Below are 20,023 nucleotides of genomic sequence, written 5' to 3'. Positions count from 1 at the left end.
TGTAACCTGGGCATGCAGAATGTGTTAGGGTACCTTCCACATGTGAGTTTAAGAAAGCAAAATGTTGCAGGTACAGGTTTCATGTTGCACTGTATAAATCCTGGGGAGCATTTGCCCAAATCCTACATCCAATTCCTCATCTGAAAAATTTTGGAAGTCCGTTCTGTTGCCTTTTCTTCACTTGGCATCAGGCTCTTCTCAGGCTGCCTGGATCTGAGAAGGAATTTTCCTCATAATAATTTACTTTGCTAACACTTGTATCTCTGTTTGTCTCTTATTTTCTTTCTTCCTTTCTCATTACAAAAACTATGTGTTTCCTTGGTTACAAGTTAATAGTTAATAGTCTTGTTTGGAAGAATAACTTCTGCTCCAGAAACAGTATTGCAGTGCAGACTATTAGATGAGGTTCACTCAAGGCAAAGCATTCACTGGGCTCTTATTTAATTGGACCTTCTAATTGGAATACTGACTGGCATTGCCAACTGCATTCTGTTCACCAGTATGAGCTGAATAACTGCTCAAGGGAAATAGTTGAAATGAGCTACCAGAGAGGAGGTATTAAAAACTTTAAGCTTGAGTGGAAGAATTCAGCCTTTTTCTTTGAAGAATGGTGATGAGGGTGGTAAGAACCAAATAGCAGCTGCCCTATTAGTTTGGCTGGATTTACAGCAGAAATTGTTGCTTGGAATATTTGTTATCCTCCATTCTTGATGCTGTTACTGCTTTAATCACATATTGGGCTTTTTTATTATTACTCTTGTATTTATGTAATGGAGAATGATAGCAGCATTTCTTCACTAAGCCATTTATAGAGTAGTATAGAAGGACTTGATGAAGCAATTGGGCTTTTTCCCTAGAAAATCATTGAAGAAGGGGAGGAAAATGGTGCAGGAAATACAAGCAAGGTACCCATGAGCAGTGATGTGAGGGGGAAAAAAAAGTCATACACCTGTCTGGGGAGATGTCAGGAATTGATCAGGAAAAGAAAAGAGCTCCAGAAAACACAGATTAAATAATAATGATTCCCAGTGAGGGTGATGTGGGTGTATCAGCACTTTGCAGGCCGGGAAAGTCAGAACAGCAATTATACAAAGACAGAGGCGTTGAGAGAGAGGTATGTCTCTTTGAAATGTTCCAATGAGCATCACTAGTTTGAGTACAGTATTACAAGGAGGACAACTTTCTACTGCTAGAATGGGATGTGGGAGGGGGATCTGAAGGAACATCGTTTGTTTGGGAACATTCTGAGTAATATTTTCCACCTCAAACAGTACAGTTGAGACTCAATCTTGCATTAGCTTACGCCCGAGCATTGCTACTGGGGCCCCAAACTGCCACAAGGCACATCTGAAGGGAAAGTTAAACATCTTTTTATGGAAGCCAAATGTGGAGCAGTAAAACTTTTACTGCAACAGTGAAATACACAATAAAGTTGACAAAAACCTTTCCTGTTCCTATCCAAGCTCTGCTCTGGGCTGTGGGTTAGCTGATCAATGATCAGTATCTGGAATTTTGTCTACCTGACTGTATTTCAGATGCTTTGGTCATTTCTTTCTACTCATAATATCTCTAACTTACATGCAGAGAGTCTTTTCTGCATGGAGTTTATAATACAGAATTAATGGCAGTAGAAACAAATAACATTGCTTTCTTTGCGCTTCAAATGTGCTTTCCCTGTGTTAGGTATGTGCTGTAGGAAAATGGGGATGTTTGTAGTTTCTATTCACCATAGTCATTTGCATGCAAAGTCAGGCTGCTTGGTTCATCTGGTTTCCCAAAACATTATTTGGAATTGCTTTCCTTACAATCCAAGCAAATGGAATGAATCCCTTTTTTGTATTAAAATAGCCCAGTTCTTGTTGCCTTGTGTGCTCATTGAATGGTTTGCACACACTCATGTTCTTGAAAGAAAAGCCTAGGCATTCTGAAACACTTCATGGCAGTGAAACTGAGAGGGGAATTTTTCCTTGTCTTTCTATGGCAGTCTCAGTGGAAAGAGGCAGTAATTGATGCGAATGGCTTAAACTACTGGTTTATGGAAAGGCTATATTTAAAATAGGTGGTGACTTTTTAGATGAGTGTAAAACGTGAACAGATGCATTTGGATCATGATGGAAAGTGTCTGAGAATGGTTTTATGTACAGGAGAAAACATCTTTCTTGTTTGGGTTTAAATTGTATTCTCTTGTTTTACAGTGGCCCATCCTCAGGAGCCTCACCACCCCTCTGAAAAGCCCGTCATCCACTGCCATAAATGTGGGGAGCCATGTAAAGGGGAAGTACTTCGTGTTCAGGCCAGACACTTTCACATCAAATGCTTCACCTGCAAAGGTAGGACCTGGGTGTTCATCTAGTAGAAATGAATCTGTTTGTGCAAATATACCTCGAGCCATGTGATGACAGCTCACACTTCCTGCAAGCAGCCAATTGCAGGCTATTGTGGTTGCTCAGGATCTGAAGGATTTGTGGATGGGGAGGGTAAACAACAGGGAGTGAAGTGGCTGGATGGCACATGTACAAGCAGCAAGTGTTTGGCACCACACAGAACAACTTTAATATGCAAACATCTATAATTAAATTGAATTGTAGAAGGCATTTGATTTTATTGGGGGGGGGGGGGGGGGAGCGGAAAGGAGGTTGCCACCACCATTTGAAGACTCAAAATAGCACATTCTTCTCTGAATACTTCTGTGTTCATTCTTTTCCTTTTCTACTATTCATTGGGTACAAGCTACACAATAGATAATTATACCTGAAAGAAATGAAGAAAATAATTTCTTAGCTCTTTTTAATATAATTTTCAATTTTCTTTGCTTTGTGCAATTCTCTGCAGACAGTTTCACACATTTCCCAGATGGTGAATTAGGCCGCAATTAGACTCTGCTTTGGTGAAATTTCTTTCTGTTTATTTGGGAAGCGATGAAACAACTCTATACATACAAGATGAAGTGCTTTATGGAGAGTCACAAAACACAGTGATAGGGCAAGGGGTAATGGCTTTAACCTGCCAGAGGGGAGATTTAGATTACACATTAGGCAGAATTTCTTCCCTGTGAGGGTGCTGAGGCGCTGGCACAGGGTGCCCAGAGAAGCTGTGGCTGCCCCATCCCTGGCAGTGTTCAAGGCCAGGTTGGACACAGGGGCTTGGAGTAACCTGCTCTAGTGGAAGGGGTCCCTGCCCGTGGCAGGGGGTTGGAACTGGATGAGCTTTAAGGTCCCTTCCAACACAAACCAGTCTGGGGCTCTATGATAGGAAGAGAGGCCCTACGAGCCTCTCAGAAATCCAGTGTAAATAGGTGACTTGGTTTTAATGTTTTATTGTCTCCGTTTCCTGTTATTTCCATATATAAGGTGAAGGTATGTTTATATTGTGTAGTGTGATGGGGTTTAAAGGAAGATAGCATAAGTATAGTTGAGAAAATAGTGTCTTCTTGTGTTTGTTCTAAGTGCTTTTTTGAGGATTTGGATAAATCTGGGTTGGTTTTGTTCTTCAAATGCTAAATAGAAGCCAGTGCCTGTCATTAGGGATAGTTATGATAATTGAGCTACTTTTAACTGAATTGATTGCTCAAACTAAGTACCTGAACTCAGAAAAAAACACCAAAAAAGACCCCCAATGGGTACTGACACCTGAGACAAACATGCAGGGTGGTCACTGAGGAGACTGTACTGGGACAAGGGGGAACCTCAACCAACATGTTAAGAGGGTCACCTTTGGTGAGCAAGCAGTGCAGACCACTGTTCCAAAAGGAAAAGGAGCAGGAGCTCTGCTGACACCATGACCCTCGGAAAGAGCTAAGCTGGAGCTGTTAAGCTGAGTGGCCCAAAAAATCTTCTTTGCTCACTTTTCTTGTAGTTGGGTTTTGCCTAAATTGAAGAAATGGTGGTGTGATTGCTCTCATGCATATTTATACATACTTGTGTGTGTATAACTATACATGTATAGATGTGTGCTCGCTTGCCCGGGGCCTCCATTTTGCTGGGTCTTCAGTGTGTGGGGCTGGGTCTCCATTTTCTGGGTGGGCCTCTGCTCTCTGGGGTTTCCCTCCCATGGCCTGGGATTCTCCGGGCTTCCCACTCCCCATGGGCTCATGGCTCTCTATGACTGCATATCCATGGGGCCTTATCTTCTGAGCCTCCCCCCTTGCCTGCCTCCCCCTCTCCTGGTCTCCCATGCTTTTGGGGCTCCCTGACTCTCTGGGTCTCCCTTGTCCGTGGGCTGGGATTTCCTGGGACTCCCACTGTAATGGAGGCCTCCCCCTTTTTGGAGTCTTATTTGCCTGGGGGCTCCACTTGTGAGCCTCCCACTCTCTCTGGCCTCCATTGACTCTTGTTATCAGCCTCTGAGGGCTTTGAGTCTCAGCCCCCAGTTTTTGGGAGACCCTCAAACAATTTTGTGCAACCCTGGCTCCTTACAAGCCTCTGCTATGTGAGCCTCCCACCTTTCTGTTGCCTTCCCCTATGCTTTCAGGTGTCCTGCTCTTTTTGGGCTCCTCTTCCCCCATTCCCAAATGTGTCTCTCACGCAAATGGCCATTGGTCTTCTGCTGTGTGAGCCTCTCACTGAGCTGTCCCCATTATGGGCTGCCATTCCCTGTGCTTCTCCCTTCCTTTTGGCTTGGGCTTCATAAGTTTATGGCCCTCCACTGTGTGACAGTGTGGCTTCTGCCTCTTTGTAGTATCTGCACATCCCAGTTTGAACTGAGGGCCAGTGAATCTTCGAGATTTTGCTCTTTCAGTGTGCCTTATTAATTGGGTTTGCCAGCAAGTGTCATCTTTTTTGTGTTTACTTGTATAAAAGGAAAGGGTTTTGTATGGGAGTTTGGTGCAAGTTCCCTGTTGAATCTTACACCTGAGCTGCAGAGCTTGTATATTCTTGTCTCATTGAAGTGAATGCAGTTTTTCTTTAAACCTTATAGTTAGTTACTTATATTGCATGTTGTCTGACCATATGGTTCATATAAGTGGGACACAGCTGTTCTAGTGGTTTGTTTCCTCTTATTCTAATGGGTTTTTAATTTGACATGACTGTGACTCTACAGGAGATGGAGTCAGACCCCCTCGATTTAAACATTATACTGTTAGCTAGAGGGAGCAACTGATACTGGGACCAGAACATAGCAGCTGTATCTGCAGGTGGCTTGGTTGTCATTCTCCTTTCTGTGTACTAAAGTTTGCTCTTGAGACTTCAGCTCATACATCTACAGTGTGAAAGACATGAACAAGCTCATATTTGTCTGACTGTTGCCATACTTGCTGAAAATGCTTCAGATTTTACTCACAGACTTAGATAGTCTAGTGAAGAGGTGGAAAAGTCCCCATAAAGCTGCCACACGAGTTGTAAGTAACAGGGTTTCAGTGTGAACCTGTTCTTCCTTTGCTCTGTAGGAGATTCCTTTTCTTACTTCCTATTTTCATCCGTGCTCTCAGCTTTGTGGTTACATCATACTGCAAAGTGTATTTTATATGATCATGATCCTTCTTCCCTAGGTTATGTCAGAGGCACTCCATGACTGCTTGGCATGCACAGCAGTGGTAGTTAATGCACTGCAGGAACAGGGCGACTTAAGCTTCCATGCTGCGTCAGCCAGCTCAGGACGTGCTCGTGCGTCATGTAATGTGATCAGACAATCATCTTCCATCTCCATTTCCATCCATCTCTGGAATCTTTCTTGGAAGAGAATAACTGCCAAAGATGACAGTAAAACCTCCACACACTGACATGTTCCCATACCCTCATGATGAAATGCAACTTGTTGTTGCTCTCTGCCTGTTGAGAGCCATGTGTATACAGCAGGTTTGTCCTCTCTGTCTGGTAGGGCTGGCTGGGTCTATTTGTGGCTCCAGAGAAGAGCTGATAAACAAAACAAAGAGCTGAAATTGGTGGGGCTTGTCCCTCAGAAGATGAGCTCCATCAGCCTCCTGATAGACAAAGAATCTCACGCAGTCAGCAGCTGACTTGGAGCTAGAGTTAACAAGGGAGTGATGGACAGGCGATGGATAAGAGACATTTAAGAGTGCAGCTCAGGAGTAACTGTTCAGAGCAGTTGTCTTTGTTTTAGGACTAAGTCACTTACCTTGCTAAGCACTTACACTGTTGTTGTATGTTACAAATTCAAGTTAATTGGATTCTATGTTACTTCCAATTGTAATAAATAAGCCATAATTTCTGTTTTACCAGGAGTACCCTACTATTACTATACCAAATGGTTAATGGCGACCAGGCAATGGAAGCAGAAGGCTGAGAGGAGGGAGGGTGAGATGAGGAGGTTGAAGGGAGAACACACTGAGCTGGAGAGCTCGTTATTTTACTTTTTGTCTTTAAAAAGCATTAACATTAACAAGAATTAATTAATAGCTTCTTAAAGAAGTAAGAAGTTTTTCCTCTAAGCATCAATGTACTGCAAAACTTTCCTGGAAAAACTAAGACTATTCACTGCAATGTCTGTTACATATATAAATGTGTGTGGGATCAAGCCTTAAATTACAATGTGCATCAGCAGAGATTTTAGTATCTCAAATTGTGATCTGATACAAATGATAATTTTCTATCATTGTCAGTTGATTACAGTTCATTTTACCCTCCTGCATGTAGTAGGAGAGGAAGTTTTGAGGCAAGCAAAATTGCTATAATAAGACTTTATTATTAAGCCTATGATTCATAGAATCACAGAATAGTTAGGGTTGGAAAGGACCTTAAGTTCCAACCCCCCTGCCATGAGCAGGGACACTTCACACTAAACCCTGTCACCCAAGGCTCTGTCCAGCCTGGCCTTGAACACTGCGAGGGATGGAGCATTCACAGCTTCCCTGGGCAACCCAGTGCCTCACCACCCTCACAGCAAAGAACTTCTTCCTTATATCCAATCTAAACTTCCCCTGTTTAAGTTTTAACCCATTACCCCTTGTCCTGTCACTACAGTCCCTAATGAAGAGTCCCTCCCCAGCATCCCTACAGCCCCCCTTCAGATACTGGAAGGCTGCTACGAGGTCTCCATGCAGCCTTCTCCAGCCTAAATTCATCTTAGGCTCCTATTCATCTTCTGGATGAGAGGGAAATGCTGGTTTCAATAGTCTATTGCTTAACAGAACAAGTTTTAAGCTTTTATAGTAACAGTGTAGAAGTTTACATAGCTTGATTTTGGTACATGTGGAGACCAATTGTGTTATCTTAAAAGGTAATGCACTATCTGTGGTAGGAGTATTTCACATAGTAGATAGTGTCCCTGTTCTTGATATTGAATATAAATTGGAAAACATGGTTAGCTTCCATGTGGCAGCCTAAACTAAAAAATTACCTCATGAATAAGCAATCTTGCTATGAGAATATGAATGGTTTCCTAATGTTTTGTAGTCCTCGCTATGCAGCATAAATGTCTGTGAAGTGATTAGGCTATGCCAGGTGGAAATGTTTCACTATGTATGAATGTTTTACATGCTATAGTGAGACCAGTTACCAAAAGTCAATTATCAGCTAATATTCTTGTTAACTGTAAGGCAAAGCCAAGTCTCGTCATGCAGGAAGCATTCCACAAACCCAGAGTATTCCATGGAGAAGAACCTTTCAAATTCTATGAAAACATTGCGATATATCAGCATAAAGCAATTTCCTAATCACAGAACAAATGTTCTAGTTTCCCTCTTTTGATTTAGATGTCTTTTGAGCTTATTTAGGGAAGCCTACATCAATATGTAGTTCCAGAATCCTGGAATGTTTAGGTATGGTATGTTTAGGTTTCAGGCACAGGCTGTTTCTTTCATGTGATGACTTTTGCAAAGCGCATTGTCTGTAGTTCAACGAGCTTGACAGGGAAAGTTTAAGCTCCTAAGTTTACATTTTGGGATGCTCTGTGATCTTTGACTTTGAACTGGGTTTTCCTCCCTTGAAGGGCTGGGAAGAAGTGAGGGTCATGTAAGCAGACACTGTATCAACAGGCTGGAATGTGTTTTAAATCATTAGTTCTTTGACCTTTGATCTGTCATCGGATTCCTTCAGAGGCAGCAGGAGGAGGCTGCAAACTGGCTGCTGGGTGGTTAGTGCTATTAATAGCTTGGTGTCAGTGGATGCAAAGTTTAAATGTGAGGACATGCCCGTACTAGATACCCAGCGCAGTGCTTGACAAGATCTCTGCATTTCCACAAATACTTGTGAAACAGACTCATCTGTGGACACGGTAACGTAACTGGTGGATAGAACGTGCTCCTTCCTGAGCATCAGGAAATTAGGAGGTCCCTTGAAGCTCCAAATCACTGAACCAAAGAGCTGCCTTTATCTAAAAGCTCTCCAGGCTTCTGATTCCCTTTTGATATGCTCTGGTTCTGCTTTCTGTTTATGAGCTCCCCTTTTCAGCTTGGTTATTGAAACAGCTTTGAACATTATTAAATCTTTTGTGTTTTCTTCTTTTTTTTTTTTTCCTAGAACCTGCATGTCTCTGCTTTTATTTAAAGAAAACAGAACTTCTAATCATTAAAATATAAACCACTGGAAAATAAGAGCCTGAAATGCTCTAACAGCAGAATACAAATAAAAAGGACAGCGGTTATACAATACCCTGGTTGGGATGGTCATGGATCTTGAAGCATTACATCCTTTAGCCACATTAGAAAGTCCAATGGAAGGGAATGAGTAAGAGTAAAATGAGATTTTAATGGTGAAAATGAAAGCAAATACTTGATGCTGAGGAGATTAGTACACAAATCAAGTGAAAAAGTGAAAAGAGGGGCATGCTGTTATCTGCATGCAGAGGGAGACCTCCCGAGGAACAGGTTTGACCAGTTTCGAAAATCCAGGAAGCAATGGTATTCTGCTGTTCCTGGGAAGCTAATAGAGGTTACATTTTCTCCTGTGACAGAAAATGGGGGTTCAGATGTGAATTCATGCATTCAGATAGCTTGAATTGAACAAGCCTCAGCTGCAACTACCATTTTCTGTATTTGCTTTCCTCATCTGCTGTGTCTTGATGCCTATTCTTTCTCTTGCAGTGATTTTTACTGCTGTTTCATGTCAGGTTCAAGTGGAGGCATGGGAAGTTTGGTGTAAGGCAGGCTGGTTTCCTCCTGTAACCCATGAGCAGCAAGGAGACCTGTCTCATTAGTGGCCATAGCCTTTAGGTGCCAATAGTCTGTTCCAGAGGTGCGGTACATTTTAAGCTGTATCGAGCCCCTTGGCAGCAAAAGCTGCCAGTCCATCCTCCACACTTGTGGAAAACAGTCTCCGTAAGAATTCCTGACTCCCTGTTGAAGAGGTACAGTGGATGAGGTGACTGGGGCCTTTGACAGCAGGGCCCAAACTATACCTCCAGTGCTGTCCTGCACCGTTCTCCCATCCTCTGCCCCTTTCCTGTGCTTCTACTTGTTTCCAATAGCAATGTCCCATTTAGGTCTTTTTTATTTTATTTTTTTCCCAAATATTTTTTTCCATTTCCATGTAAAACACCGAGTTGTAGTTTTTGCTTTAGATGTTGACAGGTAGAAGATCCCAACCAGTCTGCTTCCATTCTGAACTGGATCCTTGTTTTGTTCTTGGGGTTTTAGAACTAGTAATAGCTATTGGTTGTCACTGATCTTAGTTTACTTGGGTCTGAGGTATCTTTCAGTGATCAAACACCTGTCAGGAAATAAAGTTAATTGCTCTCCTTGGCTGATGTTGTTGAATGCTGACAGATGCCATGTCAGATTCTAGCAATCTACTGGATCCCTTTGAAAGCAGAGGGCCAGCAGGATGCTTTACAGGTGCTTGATGAGCGGGACAAAGCATCCTAAATGGGAATCTGGCAAGTTGCTTGGGTTTGTTGTCAATGTATCCTTCCTTTGCCTGCACTGAGTTGTTTGTTCTATTCTTAAATCCTTGGTTTGTTAATTTACAATCTCTTCAGAGAGATCTCATCTAGATAGTTAGAACCAAGCTATTCCCGGCTAAACTTTGACATTTTTCCACCCACTTCATTTTCTTCAGGGTTCATTTCCCACAGACTCATAAATGACTTTGATCTCACCTAGCGCTTAGCTTAATGTGAAAGGTGTTTTAAATGGCTGAATGATTCTTGCTGTTATTTCCATCCTGGTGCACAAAGCATCGATAGCTCAGTTGGGAAGCTGTCACATTGCAACGTTAGATACAGCTGCTGTTTGCTTGATGTTGAGTTCAGGTATTAGCTGTTGTCTGTTAAATTGCTAGACAGACTGAAATATATGCATGTGAGGTGTGGGCAGGAAAGTTTCCCTGTGTAGTATTGTTTGTATCTCTAGTGTTAAGTGGAGAAAAACCAAAGAAAGCTAAAAGGCAGTGTCATGGCATTGATTAGGAAGCTGATTGATTTAAAACTCTGAGCTCATCCGACACTCAGTCATCACTAATGATTTCAGTTGAGTGAATGCCTGCATTATGTGCTTAGGGGGTTCTCTCAGGTACCCCACTGAGAATGACTTGTGCCATCATGACAGTGATGACGTTATTCACCATTATTCTGTGAATATTCAATGATCATGCAGGCAGGGTGTTGGAAATGGAGGGTCAAGGTTTTTCCAGGCAAAAGGAGAACGGTCTGGATGGAGGCTAGAGGATTCTTCTCACAGGGATCCCAGGCCAGTTCAGGAAAAGATGGCAGAAATGCGGTCCCTTCTTTTGCTCAGGGAGTAGTTTAGCTGCTAAACCTTTCTGCCAGCTGGTGACTAGGTAACATAGCAGGTTTTAACATCACCTGTATTTGTTCCATTTATATAAAGGTCTTTAGACTTCCCAGGGTTGTTTCTAAAGTCAATCTGAAATGAGGAGAGGTTCCAGAACCACTGGGAATGTTAGACGCAGTTCCAAATACCTTGGATCAGAACGCATCTCTCATCAATATATGGCAAAAAGAACCTCGAGTGGCAGGAGTGTGACAGTTATCAGGATCTCTGTTACAGCTTTTGCAAGGTGTATACAACTTCTTAATGGTGCCTTGTAGTCCTTCTGCAACAGCAGTGCTGCAGTGTGGCTTCTGAGGTTTGCCATTCTCACATAGTCTTCTGATCATACTTTGAAGTACATTCATTCTTGAAATGACTTCTGCCATTAAGTGTTGATAAGAGGAATAAAACAAAGGCAGAGACTTAGTTCATTTGGAATGTGGAAACTTTAAACTGTAATAAGAACATGGACCTTGCTTTCCTGAATACAGGATTTGTTAAACTCTCTCTTAGGCAAAAAAAAAACAGCCCCACAGAAACAGGTTTTCCCTGTGTATTCGTTTAGATGTAGGTGATAAACTGAAACATTGCCAAATTCCTTTCTACCCTCAAACAAGAAATCCATTATGTCCTGAGAAATAAATGTTGTATGAATATTTCCCCACTTGAGAACCGCACCATTATTCTGCGAAGCTTAGAAAAACAAGAAAGAAAGAAAACCCCAACAGGAAATTGAATTTGCACCTTATTTAATGCATGGTGACAAAGCAGATCATTAGACTTTCCTGAATGAATAGCATTCACTTCTGCAAGCTGAGAGCCCATGCCCACAGGGTCTGCTTGTGTGGTTTTCTTTCTTTACTGTTGAAACAATTTTTTACTTTACATCAACATGGAGTTATTTTACTCAGGCCCTGGTTTTTCAACTCTCACTGACAATAACCCTATAGAAATCCTACATAATGCTCAGTAGGATCAAATCCTACTCCCATTCACTTTGAAAAAATCCGATCTCTTCATTTTCATCATCTCCGTTAAAGCTTGGAGGTGACTCTGCTTAAGAATGATCCTGGGCCCTTGGAGATCACAGGTAATTGGATTGCTCTTAAGGAGCTATGTTTTATTGTAATAGCCCACACTTGCCTACACAGACCCTGCACAGATCCTGTAGCTTTGAGAGCAGACAGCAGTGCTGATGGGTATCTCCAATCCTTTTGTGCTCAGGCTGCAAAATAGTAGCTCCTGATAGTAACTGAAGAGAGGAAAAAGCTGGCAGGTTGGTGAATTCTGTACAGTAGGAGGCAGAAGTGTATTCCAGCTTATTCTATCCACAGGAGAGGCAGGATCATGTGTATGGAATGCGGAATGCTTTGATATACAGACTCTGTGAAAAGGCTGAGTTCCTCCAGGAGGTTTTGAAGATGAGGATTTTCTTTTTTTTCATTTAAAGAAAAATGCTGAGTGTTTTGTCTCTATGCTTTTGGTACCTCGGGGAATAGAAATACTCCCAGTACCAGGCAGGTACTGGTCACATACAGTGGGATTTCTTCCATTGTTTTGAACAAGAAGGGTCTTGTGAAATTGGTCTCCTGTAGACTATTTCCACGTGGTGGATGCTAACAGAATACCCCTTGTGTTTTGTCTTCTCAGACATGATTTGTGCATTGCTATTGGCTCCACAATGTAATTCTTTCAAAGTTCTTTCCCATCAGTATAGGAAAAAACCCAAAAGAACATAATTTGATGTTTCGTATTCATTGTCATTATTTTTTTATTGGTTTTTCTTTGATGACATGAGATTTGTATCACAGCAATTGCCTAGATCACACTATTAGGAATTATTGTATGTATGCAGCCATCTTAGCTGGTTTCAGTGCCTCTGCTGTTCGTGGCATGAGCAGTGTTGGGCAGATGGTCTTTCTTTTTAATGAAAACAGTCACAATTCATCCATCTTTCCCATGGTATTTCTGCAGTGGTCATAAAGGCAGTATGTTTAAGCTTGAGGGGACTTATTGTCAGAACCATGACTTCTGTACAGTTGCAAAAAGGAGGGAAAGAAACAAGCTGTTTAAAAGAAGCTGTTTCAGTCCCTTCCTTTCTTGCACACCACATTGTACACCAAGTGTGGATACAGAGTTCCTCCTTTCTGATTTGATCTCTGACTCAAAGTAAAAGCAGCTGACTGGAACAGCGTTTTTCCAGCCATGGGTGTTAACAGTCTGGGTGACCCTTGTTTTGCCCATGTAGCTCAAAGCTGTGATTAGTGATAGGAGCACATGTACTAAATTGACTGCAAAAATCTCTTGTAATGTGGGTCTGCCAGGACTCATCTTTAATTCTTGCAGATTGGTGTGTGCTTCCTGCGGTGAGTAAGCCAAAGATGATGAATCTGCTGGTGGTTCACATCAGCAGCAGTTCTGCTTGTGCCTGAAATCATGACTTCCCAGTATGAGGGAATTTAACTTGTTCTGAGTTATAGACAGGAAAAAAATGAGAGATTAAATGGAAAGGAAACTTCATGAAGGAAAGGCTAATGGAGGGAGCTTCTTGTTAATAACAGTAATTACTGGTTTTAAAAGACTTGCCAAATAATTTTATCGCCTGTTTTCACTGCTAGGCTTGAATCCTTGTGGCCATGCAAAAGGGATGGAGCTTAATAATTATGAATGCATGAGTGCTTTCACTCAAAGTTTGTAGGGTTTTTCTGCAAGCAATGATCTGCCCAGACCTCTGTGATATGTTGAAGCTGGATTTCCAAAAGCTAGTACAGAGATTGCATTGAAAGTTACTTTTGATCATCCTACCTTATTAGCCCCATTACTAGGCAGGTGAAGAGGGTCCTAATGACTAAGTGGGATTTCAAAAGGTGACTCAGTAGTAGAACTGGGGACCACTGTAAAAAGAGGGCTTCTATCTGCCTCTTCTGAGGCAGATCCAGCAGCCTGCTGAGCACCTTCAGCTTGAAGCTGAAATATATACAGACCTGGACATTAAAGCTGCCAGCTAAATTACAACTGTTATTTAAATAATCACGTAGAATTACAAATACTCCATGGCTCTTTATGAAATTTAGCAGCTTCTGAAGCATTTAGTACTGACCACCCCGTGACATACTCCAGTTCATACCCTGTAACCACAGGATTTAACAGTTCAAATACCGATGTAACTCTTAGACATTCTCAGTGACTCCATGCAATCAGTGGAATTCTCAATTAGTCTATAATTTAATTGTAAGGAATCCACCCAAGTTAGCTTAATAAAACAAACCTATTGTAAATAGGCTTAGGCTTCACCTCTGTACCTCCAGATGTGGAAGATGACTGGGTGGTCCCCAACTCAGGAAGAGTATAAGGTGATGTGGTGTAGAGGTTACAGTAGTTTCTGTCTAATGGCAACATGATATTGTACATGATGTGTTTGAAAATAATACTTTAAACAAAGTGGAGCACAGTAGAAGAAAACAGGAATGAAAGAGGGTTTTTTCTGGAGGTGTACCTGAAAAACAGCTTGGAGCATTTTGCAGCGTTATAATAGAACCTTAACAATAGTTCTCTGTAGTTAAGTCACTAATGATTGAGGTCTGGCTGTTTAATGCCACTATGAAATATAACTTGTTTGCATGTGGGATATTAACACTGTTCTATGCAGAAATGTGAAACCAGGAAAATGCTAGTACTGATATTGCTTTAATTCTAAGGTGCAATTTAGTGCATTCTGGTTATTGTTCTATTAATTATTATTACAGTAACAGCCCTTAGACCTCTGGGGTTTGGCAATAAGAGAACAGAGAATTTGCAATCCCTGCCCCAAACACTATGCAATTTTAATTTTCTAGGCAGGCATTTAATAAGATATTAGCCTGTTATAACAGGGGAGAGAATGAATGTTGTGTACAGTATCTTCCTTGGAATTTATGGCAGAGATTAACTGAACCCAGTTCCCCTGATAATCTTTCTGTATTTCATATTTTAGTATTTCAAGGACTGTGTACCTGCAGGACCTTCAATGCTGCTTATTTATTTTGCCTTAATAATCAGAATTTCTAATACTTGATACTTCTGATATTTGATCTGAGTGTACTTCAGTGTTATGAAGAGGGATGAGATGGTATTACTTGGACAGTTGGAGTTAAGCTAGCATCCTAGGCTGCTGTGAAGAGAAGTTTCTTGTACTGAATTGCACAGATACAGCAATATACAGATGAGAGCAATAGGAGTGCCTGAAACCAAAATGCCTTGGAGCAGACATATATATGTTTAATAATTCATCTAGCAGCTCTTATTTATGCTTTCTCACTGAGATGAATAAAGAGGGGTTTTAAAGCTCATGTGAAGCAGGTAGTATTTTTGGAGCAACTGTGGGACATTCAAGTCCTTTATTCAATCTAAGCTAAAGCTGAAGTGTGACATTCAGTCTCCATCTCCCATGGCACTTTTTCTTCATAGGCATTGGCTCTTTGTCTCCTGCTTTGACCAGAAACACCAGTGTAGCACTATGAATATTTTCCTAAAGCAAACCAGGCACCTGGTTATGGAGTGTTCGGCTTTGCATGAATAAATATTTAACAGTGCAAAAAGTGCCAAGCCACAGAAATCCTTGACTGGTCCTTCACCCTTTTACTGATACAATTCGTCTTCCCTGTGAAGCTGTACATGGCCACAAATCTATATCCAAATATTTGAGTTGTTTATCTAATACATTAAGTACAAGGAGTACAGTATGTAAAAGACTTAACACAAGACCAATGCAGATTGGCACTCAAAGGTAATAGTAGTTCTTAGGATATTAATTTGGTCAGAATACGGGTGGGGAATACTCTTCCTTTATTCAGTGTCCAATATAATGTTGTGTAGCTTGGGTGCATATATCACGAAGTGTATACAGTGGACGTGTGGGCTAGGTTTTTAATGCCTAATTGTCCCTTCACAGCAGCTTTCTCCCAGTATTTATGTCTAAATTAATACTGCAAAGTCACCCTGAACATTTCAAAGATCATGCGTTTTAAAGCAAAACATAAAGTATTGATGTAGCAGTGGTGAAGTATCTCAGTGTTATCTGAGGGCTGGAGGACTTCATCTAAACCATACATATTTCTAAAATATTTACTGTTTCAAAAAGAATCAGCACCTTGAAAGCTTCTTAAAGAACATGGTTGCAGGAAAAATGTATGCTAGTAAAATCTGTTCTATTTATAGAATCTTTTCCTCTGCTCATCTCCAGTCCTAGAGCAAAAGCAAGATTGCATTGGTACGAATAACTGATGATAACATGATTAACTGGATGATAGAAGGAAGCGAGACCACCAGGGTCATCTCATTTGTCAGCAGCACAGACTAGTGCTGACATCCTTACTAGATATATTTCTCTAATCTCTCTCTGTGGTTGTTTTCTCTTCCAGTGTGTGGCTGTGACTTGGCACAAGGAGGCTTTTTCATTAAGAACGGGGAGTATCTTTGCACCTTGGATTACCAGCGCATGTATGGTACCCGCTGCAATGGCTGTGGGGAGTTTGTGGAGGGTGAAGTAGTGACAGCTCTGGGCAAAACATACCATCCAAGTTGCTTTGCCTGCACTGTTTGCAAGTAAGTCATCCCTTTCAACTAACTTGGCATGAACCCAGTATAAGGAAAACAGGGAGAAAGGTGTCACCATGAGACTCAAGTGTCACAACACAGTTCTTTTGGGGAGATGTTTGGTTGGAAAAGCTCTGCTGCAAGTCTGACTTTGAGGGTTTTCAAAATGCCACTCATTTATCTGGGGAACACATACAGTTCCCTGTTCTCAGAAACTTAATTCTTTCACATGTGAGAGTAACTATCAGGCTACCATGTTACTAGAGGTGATGGACATGGGTTGAGTTGAGTTTGGGTGATGAGCCCAGCTTGATGGGTGAAGTGAAGTAAAGCCAATTTTGGGATGCACCCATAGAGAACTCATTTGGGTTATCAGAACAGTTAAAGAATTGAAAATGTACTGTAGACTCATTTTCATATCATGTAAGAATGCATAGCTCTGGGACAAGCTCAATCCCCTTCTTCTCCCCAAATACTATATCTTGTCCCCAAGAAGAGAACCAGTCTTCATTTCTACAGGGATTAAAGATAAGTTTGCTGAGGCTGTGTGAATAGGACAAAAGGGGCATTTTTTAACTTGTGTTTCTGTTTAAACTCTCACTAAGATACTCAGCTTTTAGGAGACTACTGGGCAAATCTTCCACATGCTGTCATAGCCTGCTCATTTGAGCAGTTTTATACTTGAAAAATCTCAGCTTAGCTTTACAGCCTAAACTCAACCCAAAGCCCCTGGGCATAGTGTTCTGTTAGCTGGCACTAGGCACTGAGATTGTGCTAGAATTTAGGCTGGTTTAGTTTGTGTAATGCCTGAAGGACACATAAGAAGCAAAAGATAGAGATGTAGGTAGATTTCACAGAGAGGGAAGACCCAAAAGACAAGGCCTGTTCCTTTCTAGTCTTGGAGGGCAACTGGATGGTGATGTTCTCCAGAAGTCTGAATCTGGCAGCAGTTGAATCATCTGAAACTTAATGCAGGAGGATCACATGAACAAGAAAGGCAAGAATCTGCATTCTGGGGCAGTAACTTCTTGGAGATCCCGTCATATGATGTGTCTGAGTTTTAGTGCAGCAGACTTGCCAGCTGCTGCCCTAGCCTTCCATACCTATCTCTGATGAGTAGTTGAAGTACTTCATCATATAGCCTGGTATATTTTCCAAGACCTTTACTCTTGAAAGGGTCTTGATCATTTTTCCATTTGGTTTTAAACAGTGTGTGAATTTACTGCACATTGATAATCAAATGATGTGTATGTTTCAGTTTTATTTCCCAAGGACAGTGTGAAAGTAGATGATGCTGTATGAAACATTGCATCAATTTTCTGTACATTGACTTGCATCAATCTTTCTATGTCAGATGAACAAAAGATGAGTCATTGGAATAGATTCATGACATGCAGTATTGCTGCTGGGTTATTTATGGCCCACTGAGGGATGGCAATGAAAAGGAAACTAAAACAATGCCTTAAACATTTTGTTTTGTGGAAACAAGCAAATTATTATTTTAAGCACAGTTTTGGAGTGAGGTGACGTTAGGAGAGCCTGCATTCAGCAGCTACAGATTTGGAGTTACTGAACCCTTTAATTCCAGTGAAAGCCTCATACAAAATGTTGTTCATTCTCTATTTTACACACCAAGTAAAAGTTAACAGCAATGTCAGCTTCTGGCTAGCACATATTTTGTTGCATTCAGCAAATAATCTCAAGCTTCCATAGGACATTCAGCCTTTGCCTTTCTCCTAACGCTATCTGCACAGGTAGCAATTACAGTGGTACTTCTGTAATGTAGATACCTGTTTTAAATCTCTAGGAGAATGAATGTGGATAGCATTTCATTTCTTTTGCAAACTGCTGTATCCGCAGTAACATATGTTTCATTGCTGAACGCAGATGAAATTAGTGTATTTATGAGTGACTAGCTCCACATTCCTTCACTAGCCTCAAGGCCAACTGCAATTCTTCCTTTGAGATTTCTTTTGTACAATTTGCTATCCACAACATCATGCTGAGACCATAATAAGTGTAGCTGTTGTGACTAAGTGGATTTCACTGTCACCTACTCTTTAGATAAAGTGTGCTTGATAGCTTTTTAAACCAAAATACAGGGCGAGTCTAACCTCTGCTCTGCTTGCATCCTCAGATTGGATTTCTTCCAGTGCCTGGCTTTGCCAAGGCCACTTCGCAAAACTATTTGGCCCGAGGTTCTGTAGAGTACTGATTGCAGTGGGGGAAGGCAGCAAACTTAAGACACAGGGAAGAGAGGAAAATTTCTGGCATAACCTTTGCTAAAATATATTTTTCTCTTTAACTCTCCAGGCGTCCATTTCCACCAGGCGATCGGGTTACCTTTAATGGAAGGGACTGTCTCTGTCAGATGTGTGCTCAGCCAATGTCCTCCAGTCCAAAAGAACTGTCTGCCTCAAGCAGTAAGTATGCTTCTCTCTGAAGCCTCTCACCAGGCTCATCAGCATTTGGTTGAAGCTAACTTAATGCAAACCTTTGGGTGTTTTAATTTTTTCTTCACCTCTAGAAATGTGAAACAACTTTGGAAACCATCTTTTCTTTCTTTTTCTTTCTGTCCTTTTTGTGCCCTTTGATAGAAGTGTCAGGTACTTCAGGTGAAAAGAGACACTTAGGCATTGCAACATGAACAAATGGCTTTTTGCCAGTGACCAGATTTTTAAAAGGGACTATTTCTATTTTCTAGGCACTGGAAAAGTACCTGATTGATGAAATCTGAGGTTTCAGAGTTGAGAGATTCCATTTTTTTCATAGATAATTGTGTAGGTTTAAGTATTCAAAAGAAGACAAAGTCGGAGGAAATGAATTTTCTTCTACTACTTAACGCCTGAATTCAATTAAATTATCCTTTAAAAGGAGTATCAGGATTATGCTTCCAGTAGACTGATAGCACAATGATACTGTGAGAAGAATCTCAAGAAACCTTTATAGAGAAGAAAGCAATTTAAGGGGGAAAGAGAAAGAATGAAGAAGGTTTGGGAGGGAAATTATCTTGGTTTGCTGTTGGGTTTTAATGCTTTTAAAGGATAATTTGTGAATTATTGATATTAATCTCTGCTTGTAGTTATTTTTGGGGATTTCTGATTCTTTTTCTGGTCGATGGGTTGTACTGAGCACTCTAACCTGTAATGACTTACCTAGTGAGTTTTGTAATTGAAAATGACTATAGATTTCCTTGGGATATGAGGTAGTTTTTCCACCAATGCTGGGTTCCCTCAGGGAGACACTGTGTATTGGTACTTGGCTTTGGGCTCCCAGGGTTATAAAGTGCAATGTAAAGGCAAAGTTGGATAATATTTGTGCTCGGTGGATGAGTCCAGGGAATCTCAGGTTGTCTGATTTGCCTAAGAGCATGTAATCAGACACTTAGCAAAATGGAAAATGAGATAGCTTTTTTGTTACCATGTTTTTCTGTCTGTTAAGTGATACTTTTCCACTGTAGCTGTAGATTTGGAGCTGAAAATGCACAGGCCTAATCGGCTAAGGAAAAATTTAGGAACCTGAAAAAAAACCTTACAAGACTTACAGACCAACATAGAAATCTCTGAGGTACTTGAGGCACTCAGGGAATCCTTCCAAGACAAAGGAATTATGTGGAAATTGCATTGGAATTCCTGGTATTTAGGAGGCATAATTGGCAATGAAGTTCAAGGCACACGGACCTTGGACAGTACTGATGTTCTTTTTCTAGGCATGTCGTAGCAGTGTTCCCAAATGACTGGTATGCAGGGGCAGAAGTATCTGGATAACACTACATCTGGTTTT

The 20,023-nt window shown here is 41.1% G+C and overlaps 1 protein-coding gene across 7 annotated transcripts in view; it reads left to right on the top strand.

Annotated features, from left to right (window-relative positions):
* ABLIM1 (actin binding LIM protein 1) overlaps positions 1-20,023 on the top strand; it is a 186,545-nt gene that overhangs the window by 87,677 nt on the left and 78,845 nt on the right. For all 7 annotated transcript variants that reach the window (XM_057420946.1, XM_057420941.1, XM_057420940.1 and 4 more), the window contains exons 2-4: positions 2,196-2,330; positions 16,066-16,249; positions 18,554-18,663. In XM_057420946.1, coding sequence (XP_057276929.1) covers positions 2,196-2,330; positions 16,066-16,249; positions 18,554-18,663 — 429 coding nt within the window. The remainder of the gene's footprint in view (positions 1-2,195; positions 2,331-16,065; positions 16,250-18,553; positions 18,664-20,023) is intronic.

Source organism: Pezoporus wallicus, unplaced genomic scaffold, assembly GCF_028554395.1.
Source record: "Pezoporus wallicus isolate ANWC-B61680 ecotype Strahan unplaced genomic scaffold, APGP_CSIRO_Pwel_v1 contig_3365, whole genome shotgun sequence".
NCBI lineage: Eukaryota > Metazoa > Chordata > Aves > Psittaciformes > Psittacidae > Pezoporus > Pezoporus wallicus.
This window is presented reverse-complemented; position numbering and strand designations above follow the sequence as displayed.